The sequence below is a fragment of the Talpa occidentalis genome, unplaced genomic scaffold (genome assembly GCF_014898055.3).
Source record: "Talpa occidentalis isolate TD23 unplaced genomic scaffold, MPIMG_talOcc4v2.1 talOcc4.4, whole genome shotgun sequence".
NCBI lineage: Eukaryota > Metazoa > Chordata > Mammalia > Eulipotyphla > Talpidae > Talpa > Talpa occidentalis.
The window spans coordinates 144503979-144521306 of record NW_023604295.1 but is presented as its reverse complement, the minus strand read 5'-3'; the positions used below and the strand labels follow the sequence as shown (position 1 = coordinate 144521306).

General features: G+C 51.4%; 1 protein-coding gene across 3 annotated transcripts in view; it reads right to left on the bottom strand.

Moving 5' to 3' along the window:
• Positions 1–2784: 2784 nt before the first annotated feature.
• Positions 2785–17328, bottom strand: part of ELP3 (elongator acetyltransferase complex subunit 3) — a 56253-nt gene continuing 41709 nt past the window's right edge. For all 3 annotated transcript variants that reach the window (XM_037526515.2, XM_054701078.1, XM_054701079.1), the window contains 2 exons: positions 17180–17261; positions 2785–3839 (listed from right to left, as the gene is read on the bottom strand). In XM_037526515.2, the coding sequence (XP_037382412.1) occupies positions 3763–3839; positions 17180–17261 (159 nt within the window). In that variant the 3' untranslated portion in view covers positions 2785–3762. The remainder of the gene's footprint in view (positions 3840–17179; positions 17262–17328) is intronic.

The window sequence follows — 17328 nt, the reverse complement described above, 5'->3', positions numbered from 1 at the left end:
TCCAGCTCCTGTGAAATGAGGTTGCCTTTAATTTATTTCCACTGCTCTGAACCTTCTCCACTGCCCAGCCTCAGCTGCTAAGTGAGGTGCACCTGTCTCTCTGCTTTATGGCTTCCAAGATCTTATCACTTCTATCACTTCTTTTGTTCTTCCTGTCCTTGTGGATTTATGTGAGCTGTTCTTTAATGTCCCCTTTAGTCTTGTGTGAGCTTTGGGTGAGAACAAAACTAGATGTGTTTAAACCCAGAAGCTTCCATGCTTTCCTAGAACAGTAGCTTGAGTTACTTGGTTTGTTCTATCTTGAAATAGATTGATTGCCTGGGTTGTCTTCATGTTGCTGCTGCCCCCAAGTTCTTAGGGCCCAGGCCATGCTGTGGTGGTCACCACAGCCAGCCCAGGTGTGTACCAGGTCATTGCTGTGTTCCTCCAACAATGAAATGCCCTAGAGACATGTCTCGGAGCACAACCCTGTGGTTAAGCGCTGTGGCCGTTCTTGGGTGTTGCTCTTGGCTGTATTTTTGCATCGCGTAATGTTTCGAAGAAGAGCTCGTTGGTGCTTGTGCCAAGAACTGGTTGGCGGCAGGTGGGCTGGCGAGCATGCAGCGTCTGCTAGGAAACACAAATTCAAGGAAAAAAAAAAAATCCTTTTCCAACTCAACTGCCAGCCCCTCTATTTTAGAAACCCTGGTGCCACCATAGCTCACCGGTATTAGTCTTTGAACCTGCAAGTTGGCAAACGCAGCCTTTCTACCCAGCTTATCACTGGCACTGGGGCCTTGGCTAATTAGTTGTTTGGGGTTTGGTTTTATGAAACGCAGCCATAATACCACCTCAGAGCATTGTTGGGTGGCACTACCAGGTCTGCACGCTCAACAGATACCACTTCCCTCTCGCCCCAGTGTGCCTCTTCTTCTCTCCCCTTATGTGCTGCCCAGCACCCAAACATACAGTGCTGCAAAACTGTGCTAAGCTAGACAGAGGCAAAGCTGAGTGCCAGGCCAGCCCTTCCCGGGTGAGGGGTTGGCAATGCTAAGCCTGAGGCAGGGGCCCCTGGGCCAAGCCCTGTGCAGGGCCTCCCCTGGTGAAGGGCTCTGCCTGCAGGCAGTCACGCCGGCAGAGAGAAGGCAGCTCACCTCTAACCTCAGAAGGAGCTGCTCACGCTCCAGGGCCTCAGTGGGCTGAGCCTGACGATGATGGGGCCTTGCGGTCTCGTTCATGGTCGGGCTGCTGCCTTGAGCGGAAAAGGCCCAGCAGCCAGGCTGCTCCTCCCCCAGCCCGGAAGTGGGTTAGGACAGGAGACTTGGGGACGTAGAAGGGGCACAGAAGCCGGCGTGGACGAGTGCTTGTGCCCACCGTAAAGCTCTTCCAGCTGTCATGTCAGTAGCTGCCGTGGCAATGGGGCAGACCAGAAGGAGCCTCGAGGGGCCTGCTGGACTGCGGTGCCTGCTGACCAGACCATTAAGTAGTTATTAAAGAGGACGGAGGAGGTCTGCGCGTGCTGACTGGGGAAGATGCACCTGTTTTATTTGGAGTGAAAAAGTTGGCGAAGCAGCAGGGCCGGTGACGAGTCCCCGCAGACCCGGTCGCAGGCGTGCGTAGGGAGGGAAGGTTCACTGGCGCGGGCCACGCTGTCTCTGGTGGTGGGGTTTTAGGTTGTTTTATTTAAGTTTGTTAAAATGAGCACATGAGTTCTCAGACCCGGCGATGAAATGGTCAAAAAAGCACCCCCTCGATGGGCTTGCTGGCCCCCACTACCTGCGGCTGGGGACGGAGGTGAGTTGTGAGGAGGAAGACGGTGCAGACGCACCGCGCCACACCTGCTAGCCTTGTCTTTAAATGGTGCGAACAAAGGGGATGCGGGCTGGGCTCCTGGGGCCCTATCCTGTGCGCGGGGGGTCACTCCAGGGGTGTTCTGGCTGGCTCGGCCCCATCTGCGACCTCAGGCTCAGGATGAGGACGGCAGCCCTGTGTCCTCTGCTTATTGGGGGAGAACCTCATTCAGCTTCAGGACTGGGGTGAGGGGCCCCTAGGGACGGCGTAGGGCGGCTAAGCCAGACTGGCTTTCTGAACCCAGAGAGCCAGACAGACGACGGTGACTGGGCCGCTGGAGACGCGCAAGCTCCTGGCAGTGGCACGGGGAAGTCTGGGCCGACACTGTCGTCCTTTAAAATAGACATCCCAGGTGGACCTGCCTTACACTTTCACAAGGGCCTTATTTTACATAATGCGGTTGGGCCCATTTGAGTAAACAGGACAGAGGAGAAAACAGGCCCAGAGCCCATGGGGTAGCTACGCTCCTGCTGCTGCTGGGGGCCGGCACGCCTCGTTCTCTGCTCCCGCCAGTTCCGGCGCCAACAGCCCGCGCGGCGTACGCTCAGTTTCATACTTTGACTTTTAGAGAAAAGCAGCGTAATCGAGCAGCTTATTCCCTAAACTGCGCTCCTGGAAAGCCGTGTTGTGCCCAGCGAGCCCAGATGGAAGCTGCAGGCACGGACCGGAAACCCCAACCTGTAAGGCCGCAGCACCAGCACTGATTCACAGGTGGGGGAAAAACCCTTACATGGTCTTCCTGTGTGTTGACTATTTTACAATCTTTGCAGGATGCCCGGGCACTGAGGGCACAGGCGTGCTGAGTGTCACGCAGGCACTGACCGGGCCTGGGCCGCGTCTCCAGAGACCACTGGGAAGGGATGAGATAGGCCTGTGAACAGGCGACCTTCCCTATTTTTAAGGCTGGGTTCACATTTTTCTTTTTGAATAAAAGATTTATACAAGATCTGGGTTCTCATTCTTTTTAAAAAAGATTTATTTATACATAGAACTGGGGTACAGTCAGGTGCGGGAATTCAGACGGTGGGGGGCACAATGGGCAGGCGAGCCGAGGGCGCTGTTGGGGGGAGCGGTGGATGAGGCGGGTCTGCTGCGCCATATGGGAATCCCATGTGGGAATCTCCCTGGCTGGCCGGGGATCGAACCGGCGCTGCGGAGGCTGCGGGCGGCTTCACAGCGCAGCGCTCAGCCCACTGCGCCACCGGGGAGGCCCCCTCTTTTTGTTTTCATTTGACTTGCCTTAGCTCTCTCCAATAGCCCAAACCAAGCGCAGGTGAATGGTGTCTGGAAGCAAATACTGACTCGCGGCCAGAGAACCACAACACGCGGGCGTCAGACTCTGCCTTGCGGGCCGGTGCTGCCCACACCATTTTGCAGTGGTCCAGGGCGGGCAGCAGAAACAGAAGAAATGGGAAATGGGCGTGTGTCAAGGCCCCGCGTGGGTGGGCTCCTGCAGGGGAAAGGCCGCTTCACGCCTGAACAAAGCCTGGCGCCTCAACTCTCCCCACCTCCGTCAGTTACTTCCAGCATCAGCACAGGGACCTGAAAGGGCGTTTCTGTAACGCATGCTGGGAGGCACGTGCGGTTACAGCCAGAGTCTAAGCTGACTACCTGCCCCACGGTATACAAATAAAGAACTCCGAAGTTTACGCCTCAGATGACAACAGCCATGAATTATGGTGTCCAAATGGGCTGATTAACTTGCATTTGTCACTGTAGGCCTCGTGCAGAACATGGAAACTGGGTAATGACTGTGGCCTCAAGCTGCAGCGGTGCCCGAGGACATGGCAGGGGAGGCGGCCTGGAGGCAGGTCCCTGTCTCCTGGCCAGGCAGCGGGGTGGGCACTTGGCGAGGCTCAGCCTCTGCGAGTACACAGGAGCCCCCGTCTCTCTTCGCCGGTGGGAAAATGCAGCCAGGTGGCCGTGCGGGCGTTACTGCAGCGTCTTGACCATGTACGGGCCTTGTAGCCTGTAGCCAATCTTTCTGTAGTAGTTCCTGGTGCCGACCCCTGTGAAGCAGCGAGAGAGAGTAAGAAAAGCGCTAGGCATAGCTTCAGGAGCCCCCAGGGCAACGGACATGCCCCGCATCACCTGGACTAGCACCTGGAGGTCTGTTGCGGGGACAGCCTTACGGAAATGAGCTCTGACCCGGCCCATCTCCAGAAGTGGACCGGCTGTGTCAGAGCTGCCTGACGTGTGGGAACCCCCACACCGGGGGTCAGCGGTGGGCGTTGCTTTGGGAAGTCCAGTGCTTCCCCCTTCCCCCTCCCCATCGGTGGGTGTGGGTGCTAGTCTGTGCCCCTTTGCAGCATCACCTTGCTCGTTGCTGTCTTCCTAGTGTGGTCAATTTCATGCTCAGGAAACATTTACCAAATACATCCGTTTAGAGGCAAAAAGTTTCGGCATGGCATCAGACAACTGTTAGCTTGCTCAAATCTAGTCCAATTCCTTGGCTCAAACACTTACAATGTAGGAATAAGATTTCACCTTATTTTACCACTTACCGCCTTCGAAAATTTTAAAGTTTTAAGAAAACAGAACTGAAGCTGCCACAGTGGGTAACAGCAGCACCGTGTGTTAACAGACCACGGGAGGAGCCATTCCCTCTTAATGCCAGGACTGCTGGTGCCCGGTCTCACCGCCCCCTGGACTGGTGGCTCTACGGCTTGGGGCAGAGCAGGGAAGACGGGCACCTCCATCCCACGGCAGACACGCCACTCACATTCGTTCTGGGAGATCTGCTCTCAGTGCTCGGCCATAAGCATTTTTTCTGCCATAAAAGATGTAATAACTGGTTGGCAGTTTGGTTTATATCTAATTTAGCTCCTTAGGATACAAGTAAAATCAGTTATGTCTAAATTAGCTCAAGAGTTGGTAATTAACGCTGCAGACGATCGTGAATCACCAGCTGCTTGACCTGCAGGCGGGGGCCGCCCGTCCTGGTGGCCGGCGCCAGCCGCCCTCACTCCCCGCGCACGCTCCCAGGAAGTGCGGCTGCCACGGCTGACCAAGTCATTCTGTGGCCTTGTCACTCACTCCTCCAGGTCGCTCTGTCTGCTCATCGCTGTAGCGGCCATTCTGAGGGTGGAGACACCGCACCTGAAGTCCCGCGTCAGCGGACGCTAAACTGTCAACCTGTTTATCTTTTACAGCAACACTTATGGCCAAGAAGGCAGTGAAACGTCTGTAGCAAAGAACTTATGGCAAAACTACCTAGCGCCATCCCGATGTCCCCACACAGGAAATCAGTCGCAGAACGGACACCCCGGCACTGCCACACGACTGAAGGCCGCACAGCGCTGAGCGCCCACCTGAGGACACAGGCACTCGCACCACACCCCGTGCCCCCCTGCACACCACACCCCACCCCTCCCTGAGCACCTGGGCTGAAGGAGCGGGTGGAGGCAGCGCGCCTCAGGAGTGACCCGCTGCTGCCTGTGCTCAGGAGGCCTGAGGCACCGTGGCCAGCCAGAGAGCGAGGCCCGGGGCAGTTTCTCCCGCCCGCCTGGTGCAGTAACAGGAGCCCCAAGAGGGAAAGCTGTGTGTCATGGAGAAGGGCGTTTGCCCTCTAGTGCTTGAGCGAAGAGGCTGGCGTCCAGACTGATGAAGCCGTGCCCCCCGTGCGTCTCTCCGCGCCCCTTGGGTCCGGGTCCGGGGACAGGCCGCAGGAGCACGAGCGTTCGGAACCGGCCCCCTGGGCTGGGCAAGCGCGCAGCCTGCTCTCCCGGCGTAGCAGGGCCTCCCGACAGTCCCCCGTCACAGTAACTTTCCTCTTGCTAGCCAGCCAAGAAAAAGCAATTATCCTTCAGCTGACGTCAGCCAGCCTCCTGGCCTGACGTGGGCTGCTGCCTCACAGACCTCAACGTAAGCTGCTCCTGCCCTTGAGGAGGGAGGCATTGGGCCCTAGGAGGGGCCCAGCACGCCACCTGACCACCGTGATGCTGCCAGGTGCTGGGGGGCAGGAGTCACGTGTGCTCAGCAGCCGGCCTCGGGGTGCTGCAGGGGGAGAGGGAGGGGGAGCAGTCCAAAAGCCTGCTTTGTTGTATCCTCCAAGTTACTAGCCCACAACAGCGTTTACCTGTATCACAAGGGCCTTTAAATTGGACTGAGTATTGTTCCCCTTACCGTCTGACCGGCTCTGATGCAGGAAGATAACAGGAATATTGTGATTGGCGCCTGGAGTCACAGCCTGAGGTTCATGGCTGGTGAGCGGTCCTGCCTCTGGCCTAGGACATACACCTTTTCGGGGAAATAAACGTTTTGTATGGCCATGAAGTTTAGATATTGAAGTTGTTAAAAATGGGTGATGCTGCAGTCACAGGACGTTGAGGCCACTGCTGCCTCCACCAGGACAGAGGAGCAGAGGGCTCGGCCCATTCCAACCAGGACCCCGCTTATTGCTCCAAGGGGCTGCTGTGAGCTGGCCCGGCTGGGATTACAGCTTTTTTCAGATCCATTTTTGCTGCAATGTCCTCCAGCCCCTCCCTGTGGACAAAAATGCCTGCTTTCTGAGCCCCTCTGACCCCCCCACCCCGAAAACATGAGTCACTGAGCTTAAGGAGCTTGCTTCTCTAAATACTGAGGAAAAAATGAAATCACCCGAAACACAGAGGCCAACCTCCCCCAGTCACTGGCTACAGGAGCAGGTTAATTACGGATTTGCTCGATGCTCTTTAATGAAAGTGAGGGGCAAAATCAAAACCTTTAAAAGGTTAATTAAACATGAAAATGGAACAACCCGAGATGTTTCTGGTTCTGTTTTAGAAAACACGGAGGGAGGAAGATGGCCGTAAGAGTGAACGAGTCGATGTGGTCCCGAACTGGCTGCAAAACCGCCCCTTCCTTCTCTGCGTCCCCGACAGCCCCTTCTACAAGGGGAGTGCAACGCGGTGAAGCCTAAGAATGCTGGGGGTGCACTTTCTCTTTAAAAGAGAAAATAAGAGCAGGAAATGAGCCTGAACTGCACCTGCCTTGTGATCCTGACTAACTCTGTCTGGGAGGAAAAACAAACAACTTTAGGGCCGAGTGATACAAAGTGTAAGCTGCAGGAGGACGAGGCCACTTGCATTTCCCTATGTGCCAGTCACTGCACGCCCCAGTGGGACCTGGTCCCGAGTCAAGGTCACACAGCCAAGAGGTAGAGGAAGGCTGCTGGGCACCTCGAGGTGCATGGAGCCTGTCCAAGGGGCTGCGGCTGAGCTCTGCTCCTCAGTCTAGTTTTAAGCCTCAAGTCTGCCGGGGGGGACATCACGCCTGATAACCTACCGCCCGGCCCGAGCCAGTGCCGCGGCGCCTCTCAGTGCACTAGATGGGCCCGAAACAGGGCCTTGCGTTCCTAGTCCACTAGAGGCTCAGGAAGAAACAAGGCACAAAAGGGGGTGATGACACTGGCAGACAATGAAAGCTCCCCCCCCACCCCAGGTGAGAACTACTGGGGAGATGCTTCTCATTAACAAGCTGATGCAGCAGTCACCTGTGACAGTGACAAGAACTACAGCACACGGCTTAGAAAAAAGCAGCAACCAAGATGGAAACTAGATCCTAGAAGGAGGGAGGTGTGCTGGGAATGGGCAAGCTTACAGAAAGGTGGCCCTGGCAGCCTAAGTGAGCAGGATCCACCTTCCAGCAAAACACAGTTATGAGAACTGCCAGAGACTGCGAACAGCTATGACTCTCGGCGCTGAGGCGGGTCCGTGAGCCTCCCCTCCTGGCTGCGCCTGCTGGTCCCGAAGGGGAGCCGAGGTCCGCAGAGGCCAGGGAGACAGTGCCCGTGGACACGGCCTCCAGCAGCAGAGAACCTGTGGGACGTGCCCTCACCTCACCCCTAACTCAGAGGGGTGCCATGGGCACCTCACCGAAGCTGCCCCCGAGCCTGAGGGACTGAAATCAGAGGCTGCCAAGGCACGGCCCCGTCACAACAATCTCCATTCTGGGTTGTCTCTGGTGGGGTTGGCGCTGACGTGCAGGGGGCACTGCGCAGCCCAGCTCACCAACCAGATAAACCTTCAGCCTGTCCCTGGACAACCGCGCTCTTGGATACCCGGCAAAGGAAGCAGAGCCCCTCCGCGGAGGAAGCGACATATTAGGTGCTGGCAGTTTCCCTGGGCGCAAATGCACTTGCAAAATGCCCGGCAAATAAAAAACATGGGAACACACCGAGACAGACCTGCCAAGACACAAGAGGGCAGGGACATCGGATTAGCTATCGTTTGATGAAGATGGCAGAGCTGGGTTGAAACTTCACAATGCCTGAACGCCACGGGACGCTGAGCATGACGTTCTGGAGCTGAGTAAGAACGCCGCCGTCAGGGGATGAGTTCAGCGGTGGGCGAGACCGACGCGGGAAACTGCAGGGTCAGGCAGGGGAACCAGGACGCCTGGAGGACAGGCGGGACCTCTGCCTAACTGCACACCCAGGAGGCGGGGAGGGGAGAGAAGCGGGGCAGAGTCAGCCTGTGAGGGACAGGCTGAAAATTACTCGGAATTAACCAAAAAGCAACTCAGTGATTAAAGAAGCCCAATGAAACGTAAGCAATTCAAGCACAGGAAACGCACACCTAGCAGCAGCACGCTAAAACCAGGAGAAACAAAGGATAAAAAAATATGCTAACAGATGGAGCGAGCGCGCCTCACAGACCGACCCCTGGCGGCTTAACCACGTGCCGCGCCAGAGGCAGCAAAGTCAGCTTCCAGACGCTGAAAGAATATCGACAAACTCAGAATCCTGTGCCCAGTGAAAACCTCCTTCGTGAAAGAAGCCAGGACATTTTCTACAACCCCAACTGGAATCATCTGCTAAATTCTAATCACATTACTAAATTCTTCTGGCACAAAATAACACCAATGCCCACAAACCGTACAACCCTGCCGATGGCGAGGCAGATACATGGACACATGACGTCGCGGGGCCTGAGCGCCAGCCAAGGACGGAGGGCACAGAGGGCAAAACACTGAACACCGAGCGCACGGCAGCAGTGCTGGCAACGGCTACGTCTTGAGGATTTCACAAAACACATGCTTCGGAAGAGGAGGTTTCAATGGCCAATGACATGAGCGGTAGTGGACTCTGTCAGCCACCAGGAAAGAGAAATGAAAACTCTGAAGAAATACTACATACGCCTCACACTTGACTGGAGCTCACTTCCCTGGAGGGCTTAGCGCGGAGCGTGCGCTCCTGGCATCTAGCAGAGCCGCCGGGGCTTCTGGTCCACGAAGGTGTTTGCTCCAGCGCCCCAAAATACACATAGAAGAACACTCGAAGCTCAAGCTAGAAACTGCCCGAATATTTAGCAAGAGTAACAGAAAAACTGAGCTACGTGCACATCCTACGTGTCAGGGTGAATGAATGAACACAGCCACGCGCAATGTGACGCGACCTCACACACATTACACACAAGTAGCCAGAATTAAAAATACACTAAAATTATTCCATTTATCTAAAATGAAAAACAAAACTAAACTATACACTTAAGGGCTGTATAACTAAGTAGTGGAAAGAAAACCACGGGCGCGCTCGCAGCAGCCTGCTGAGGGGTGGAGCGGGGGGGGCGGAGGGGACTGTAGTTGGGAAGGGTCGACGGTAAGATTACAGGTAAACTTAAGTAATATCAACTACGTGAAGCCAGTTTAAGCGGGGAACTCATGTTTCATGTATATGGAAAGCAAATAAAACCTGGGTTTTGTGATTCCAACTAAATAAAGATGAACTTAATGTAAGAATTAACGGTTTAACTCGCCAGGTGTGTGTCGAGCAGACTAGGAGCCTGGAGAGTTAGTGTTTCATCTCCTGGAATTCTTCAAGGAAAGAAAAACTCTGGCCTAATAACGTAAATGTTTTTGTTTGAAGCAGGAAACAGGCCCAGAAATCGGAGGCGCCCCCTGCTCCTACGTGCCACCTGCCAGGGCACCAGGCTGGCCTGCACCACAGCTAAGCCCATACCACAGGGCAAAAGCCAAACAAGAAAATACACTCAATCTATCCTTTGAAACTCTGATCTTTGCTATTTCTAGTTAGATGCAAGAGATTGAGATTATTCATGATCACTGAAAAGTGAAATATGTAACATTAAGCCGTGTTTAAATTACTTTTGGGTTCAACTAATCAGTCGCTCATTGAGCGCTCCATCTATGCCTTCAGCGTTGACAGAGGCACTGTATTCACCAGTTTCGCTCATTTGCTACTGAAATGACACTTTATTACATCTCATTGATCCTCGAAGCGAGAGGGTAACAGCTAGCTCTTCAACAGCGCACGACGACATGAGTGGAGAGGGATTTTTGAAAATGACCCTAACTCAACCTTTAAGAATGCCTTTTCCTGTTCTATTAGGAAAAAAAAAGGTTACTCTCATCATCTTAGTTCTTCAAAGTACTGGGTCAGTACAAACTATTAAAATAGCACAAAGCACATTATTCTCCATCACCTCGGAGAGACAGAGAATAGCTTGGGAGAGGCACAAGATCCAACCTGCTACCCAGCAGCCTACTCCGCACCAGGACAACAACAAAGCTGCACCAAGATAATACAGGGACAAGGACTGCTGCAGGGAGACAGGATGTAAGTAGAAGCTACTGTGGTGAGTTACACGGGATGTGCTGGTGGGTTTTCTCAAGCGCTTAGATTTTGCTCCTGACAGAGTCTGATGGAGGAGCGTCCCCAGCATGTGGCGTACAGTGGCGTGGCTGGTGCAGAAACAGGCGGCGTCACACAGGTCACGCTCACCCCTTTGCTCAGGTCCCAGATCGTTAGTTTGTTTCAACAGATAGGCCATAGGACAATTTTTAATAAACTTACAAAGTATGAAAATAACTACAAAGGAGAGGGAAGACTCCTCGCTAAGATCAGAAATGATAGTGCAGGCACCATGCTGCTGTCACAGAACACTGAGCAACGCTACGTGTATGCATAGCCCACGCGCGATAACCTGGTCGAAATGGAAATTCCTAGAAAAACAAACTATAAAACTGACTCAAGAAGAAACAGTCTAGACCGCCCCAAAACAAGTAAGGAGGCTGAATCAATCAAAAGAAAAACCCAGAACCAGATGACTCTAAACACCGGGTAGCTATCACCAGTAAGGAATTATATCAGTCCTCCTCAAACACATCCAAGAGCTTGAAGAGGGACACTTTCCAGCTCCTTCTATGAGGCCAGCAATACTAAGATACAGGAGCCAGATACAGCTCTGAGGACACGACAGCCCACTGTCCCGTATGAAAAGACACGGGAAAAATACCTGCATGTCTCGTCATGGTCTCGTATCCAGAACATACATTAAGAATTCCCACAACTCAACACCAAAAGATAAACAACCTATTCAGAAGTGAGCACGGGACTGGAGGAGGCGCGGCAGACCAGCCTTGGTGTTGCTAAGAAGGGCAGCGTCAGGGTTTCCCCGCGTTGCTCAGGTCTCTGCTCACCCAAAGGGGAAGAACCTGCCCCAACCTGCCTGCTGCCCCCAGACCTAAGGAAGAATGCCTTTATCTCGGTCCCTGGGCAGACTGTCAAGTACTGAGGGGAAAACAGGCTAACTGTATGGAAGTCAGGCTGGTAAGGACCGAGCACTACAACACACTAGGACGACTTCCTGATCAAGGTCTCTTGGGAGGTTTCCTTCCTCAGAAAAGAGCCTGTGAGGTGACTAACTTTACAGCGAAGGTGGCCATTTCCCTTGATGCCCCTGGACCTCCCGGGGCAGTCCTAGGCCACAGCAGTGCATGGGCCTTGCAGGCTTAAGCACCCACCAATATCCGCAAGCCAGGAGGAACAGGGGGCGCCACGAATGTGAGCAAGGGGCCACCAGCGGCCGCCCCTGACATCGAGTGCTCACCTTTCTGGGACACAAGGAGGCTCAACGGCACCTGCCAAATGCTGTTCCTTGGGGCCAATAAGCCGCTGCCAGCCATTAGCACCAGCTTCTGCCAGGACACGGCACCCAGATTCCACTGCCCATGAGAGCCACGTGGTGGAAACCGGCTCATGGCTTCTCTGGGACTATCTGGAACGTGTGTCAGGTTAACACAGACAAGTGATGCTCAGGGAGGGCGGGGCCAGCCTGGGTTGCGAGGGCCTGCTCGCCGGGGCCCCACCCATCCACAAACACCAAGTCAAGTCGTGAAGAGCTGCAGGGCCCGCCAGCCAAAAACTCACCTGCTCCCTAGCAAAAGCAAATTCCGTGTCATCCATGCTAGTCTGACTAATGATGCAGAAATTAATGTCCTTATAATAAAGCCATACTGTTGTTACCTTTAAAAAGACATTAATAATAACAACAAACCGCACAAGACTCACAATGGAAGCAGGCGCACACGGAACCAGGCAGCATGCACTTAACCAGGGGTGATTTACTATAAGGATAAATCACTGGAGGAGGAACCGTAAGAGCAAAGAGCCTTCCCCTCCTGAGCGACCGTCAGCACCAGCACTGGTGCGCGGCGTGGCGTGCATCTGGGGGCTTCCTGCGCCCCGGCATTAGATGAGCCACAAAGAGGAAAAGCTCTCCGGGCAGCCTGTTAAGGACTATGACTCCATGAAATGCACCCTCCTTTTCAACTAGATCATAATACAAAGAACACAATCACCTTCACCTGAAGCTAAGGGAGAGGCATGTAACTCAGGGCACAGAAGAAATTTCTGGGGCCCAGGGAGAGAATCGGCCTTCTGTGGTTTCATGAAACTAACCCATTATTTTCTGCCACGGAGGTTTTACTCATCAGGGCTGGTGGTGCCAAAACCGCTCGCTCCAGCCCCAGGCAGCGCTGGACGTGAGCATGGGCTCCTTGATTTCTGTCACTCGCAGGGGCTGTGGCTTTAGTGCGCACAGCTGAGCATCGTGCTTAGCAGGACTCCATCTCCAGGGACTCTACCCCCTGCGTTTGAAGTCCTCCCTGCTCCCCCTCTGCCTTTAATAGGCTTAAATAAAACGGCCCTGGGTGTCTGACTTCAGTGATTTCTGTCATCAACCATTCAGACATTTTCCTCATTTCTCACCCTCATTGTGTGATCTCTCAGCCTTGTACAATTCTTGGCCAATGGCCATATTAATTTTCTACTTGAAAGAACACAAATAGAATACTGCTTATGACGAAGGTAGTGGGGCGCTTGGGGAGTAGCTGCTCGTCTTGGTGCATACCAATTAGCTTGGCAAACAGGAACAGTAACATGATTAGATCGGATACCTAGCCAGAATTGCCAAAAGTGGCATTAGGTGGCTTTTTAAATAGTGGCTATCAACAGTTACATTTGCCCTTTTGGAAACGGAACGGGCATTGTGACACAGAGATCTCCAGTTTCCATGGTGATTATTAGTGACAGCATCTCAAATGTTGTGGTTAGGTTCCGTGGTACAATCGCTTGCACTTTACCCCATAAGAGAGGGAGGACAAACAGCTTCATCTTATTATTTTTAAAGAAAAGAATGCTAATTATCCCAGAGGATAAACACCCTGGCGTGTAAGTAAATATGATTGTTAATCTTAAACAGATTTGTGGTGACAGAAGCTACATAAGTTGGTAAGAGATACTGAAGCACTTGGACTCAATAGGGACTAATTAATAGCTTAGATACTTAGCAGGAATTAATAGCCTACACATTATTTTACAAGCTGGTTTGCTCATTTTTACATGCAGAAAAAGAGTATTTTCTTACACTGAAGCAAATTAATCCTGAATTGAGAAACAGGCTAGGTGGGGGGAAAAACGTATCTTCCAGTGCAGTTCGAGATGGCCTCCAGGCGAACACTTGTTAGTCCCACATGCACACCCTCCTGCCACCCACAGGGCGGTGCCTTGGGCTCCCATCGGCCTGCTCAGCCCTAGTCCCCTGCACACAGGACATGCTGAGAACACTAGGTGACTCTGATGGTGGGTGGTGATGCTAAGCATTTCACTTTTTGCTCTAATTTTTACATCTAGAGTTGCTTAACTGTAAAACACATAATTTACATGTAAGATAATTCCATGTATTTCAACAATACAGAATGAATAAATGTAAGCCTCTAAGAAAATGCTTCATTGGAATCTGATAGGTATTTTAAATTTTCTCATAAAGATGTAAAAGTAATCTCAAAAAAGATATATCAGCTCTAAAATATACAGTATATATAGCTCTAAGTATACTGAGGTAACAGATAATCAATTTATAATTAATCAATTTATAATCAATTTATAATTAATCTAAGTATACTGAGGTAACAGATAATCAATTTGTTTAATAAAGAAAAACAGAATACATGCAGTCTTTCTGACAAGTGATTTAAATCAGATCTACTGTGTAGTTAATATTGTTAGAGGGAGAATCAAGGATTGTAAATCCAGCTAATGGAAAAAATGTGCAGGTAAGATGAAGGGAAGTCATAATGGATCAGAATGTAATTAAAAAAATTCTACTTATGTGCACTGCTCTGACAGTCGGAGTAACCCGAGTGATAAATGACCTCTCTCTCCCTCAAGCCACTCAGCTGGCAGGACCGAATACATAGGCCACATTGTGTGACTTACACAAAAACTACAGACCAGAACAAGGACAGATTTACAAACCGAGGACAAGGTCACAGAACCACCAGGTGAGACTCAAGCTAATGCACATCCACAAGGCATGGACTCTATTAAATGTCCACCCTAAAATGAGACTGGGGTCAGTCACGGATGAAATTAAAGGGTCTCTTAACATGGCTTCTGGAGAGAAACAAGTTCAAATGCAATCAGAAAAACACAAAGAAGAAAGGGGCAGAATTCTGGAGTGCTAGAACTGTGAAAGATTACCCAATACACTTGTTTTTGGTAAAGAAATACAGGCCCGCCGAGAACAAGCAAACCACCTAAGATCCCAGGGAGGGCTACTGTCACAGCAGGAGTGCAATCTGCACCCCCCACCCCCAGGGTCTCTTGCTCGTCCATCTAGGAAAGAACAACCAATCAGTGTGAAGATACACCAGGACTCTCACAAAGAGATTTTAATTCTGTCAACTTAGAATAAGTTGAAAAAAAAAAAAAAAAAGCACACACACCCTCTTGTACGCCAACCAGGAAGACTGGATGAAAATGAACGAACTTGAAAGGATAAGAACAATGGAAAAAACACGCTACAGTCAACACTTTGAATCTGCTCTCCTGGAGTCTAAATAATGGACATCTCAGATATCTGATGCAGAAACTGAATAGGTCAGGGACATATTGCTAAATTAGAGAAATAAAACGCATCATACATTGAGCAAATATTTTTGGTTTTCTCATTTGCACGGTGAGCAGATCTTGATTCAAACAAGAAGGTGGGGTGCTCGGCGGTCTCCCTGCAGCGAGCAGCGGTGGGGCTTACAGACCATGGTGCTAGAAGGTGACACGTCTGTCCCCCAGAGAAGCTGCCTGAGCTCCAGAAGTCGCTGCAGGGCTGACCCTGGAGGAATGCTCTGGCCACAGGAACAGCCAATAGAAACCCAGGAGCCCTGCTGGACCAGCTAACAAGGAGACAAGTTCTCTCATCATTTTGAGCAAATCTCCTCTTGCTTTACAATGTCTACAAGCAGGCCATCTGAAATCAGGCTATTATTTAAGATAATGATAAAAAGTGAGAAAGAAAAGAAGTTCTAAAAAATCTCCTGCTCCTAAAAAGCAGAACTGAGGCTCTTTGCAGTAACTGGATGTGGCCTCGGGCAAGTCAGGGGCTCTGCGTTATAAAGAGACCAATGTCAAAAAGGCAAATGAAACTGCAGAAGCTCTTCACTTTTAAAGTTGCCTCAGTTCCCACTGACAACAGAAACTCACGTGCGTGGTCTAAGAGATGGGCGTGGAGGCACTGCCAGGGTCACATGTGCAGCCTCCCCTTAGTGATCTGGGAAAGAATTCTAAACCTTCCCACTTAAAAAGCAGTCTGAAGCCAATCAGCGCAGGTCTCCCCAGGAGGCAGTTAGCAATGTGGGCGCTCAGGCCCCACCCCGGACCTAAGCAGGTGAAATCTGCCTCTGAAAGAACCTCTGGACACCTAAGCACGTTCCAGCTTAAGAAGAGCGATACTGAAAACGCTGGACTGCTCTCTGGCAAGAGTGTGCCCTGATGTTTCAGGGATCACAACCCTCCAAGATGCAGGTGCAGAATGAGTTCTGGGTGCTCTGGTCAGCCACAGGTTACAGTCCAGAGGTTGATGTTTTTCATGACCGATCTCAGTACTGCCAGGTGAGCCTCAGCCAGTTCCCTCTGCTATAGTGAGATTAAAACAGAGGGAAACACACAAAGCCAGCCCATGTTAAGAAATGCTTTATTACTGCCTGGCTAATGCCAAATGCCAGAGCCAGACTAAATGACTAAGTGAGCCTGGGCCGTTACATTTTCATAATTATAATCATTACAACCCGGGCAAGAGTACTGATTTATTGATTGGCAACAACTTACTGATTTTTTTAATTCTCATTTCAGTTTTCATTTTCAGAAAAGGTTATAAAAAAACAATCTGCCTTCAGAAATGCAGTAGTCTCAGGAGAAAACAAACAGCAAAGGGAACTTAGATCTGATCACTGTTTTGCCACGTCAGTTTCTTAGTGGGAATAGATAGCATTTTTGCATGGATGCAATTTACTAAAGGACAGAAGAAAAGGGTATACAGCAGAGCCTTGAATCACAGCATATCATCAATGTACCTTCATTATCTATGCAGATTATATGTCGAAGAGTTAAAAAGACAATCCTGGCCAAAGTGGAATGCGCGGCTGTCACCTGAAGGACCGGCCTTTATGATGCATCGTTTTGCTTCAAGTTGGTTTCCAACAACCTCTCACTGTGATAGGAAGGCTATTCCACTCATGCCAGACTTTCCTGCTCATGCGTGGTCCTCAACTATCTGATGTTCTGATGAGGAATGAAGACGCTTGCCAACAAGGGAAAGCTAGTCCTCAGCAACTAAGGGAGAACAAGATTCAAGCAGCAAGTAACTCTGCCTTTAAACATCTTGCTTGGACCAGCAAGGGAGGTTCTACTTTAAATCTCTGAACAACAGTATCAATTATCTCCACACTGGTTTACATTTTTCCTGGCTCAGTATCATCAAATTCCACTTTCCCACAGAGAGCAATTGGGCACAAAGCACCAAGGGGTCAACCATGATGACGAGTGTGACAGTGGGAAGGTGGGACAGAGGATGGGCCTGCCGCGCAGACATGGGGTGCTGGGAAAGCACCACCCCTCCCCCCTGCTCCGGGACTGCCTGCAGGGCAGGTCTGAGCACAGGCCCGCTGATTCCGCCCTGTCTACGCTTGGACAGTATCATCATAAAGAGGCACAAAAGCAGGGGAGACTGTTTCCACTGCGGTACCAAGTTAGAAATGTGACTGCATCATGGAATCTGCCCTCCCCAGTTACCTGAGATAACAGCAATTTTCCCAGATCCATGTTCATCTCTCGCTATCCTTTCTGCTTCTTCCATCAGCAGCATGCCAAATCCCTGCAAGGAGCAACGGGGAGGTGAAGAGGAAGTCACTCAGAGGGGCCCATGAAACAAGGCGGCTGCT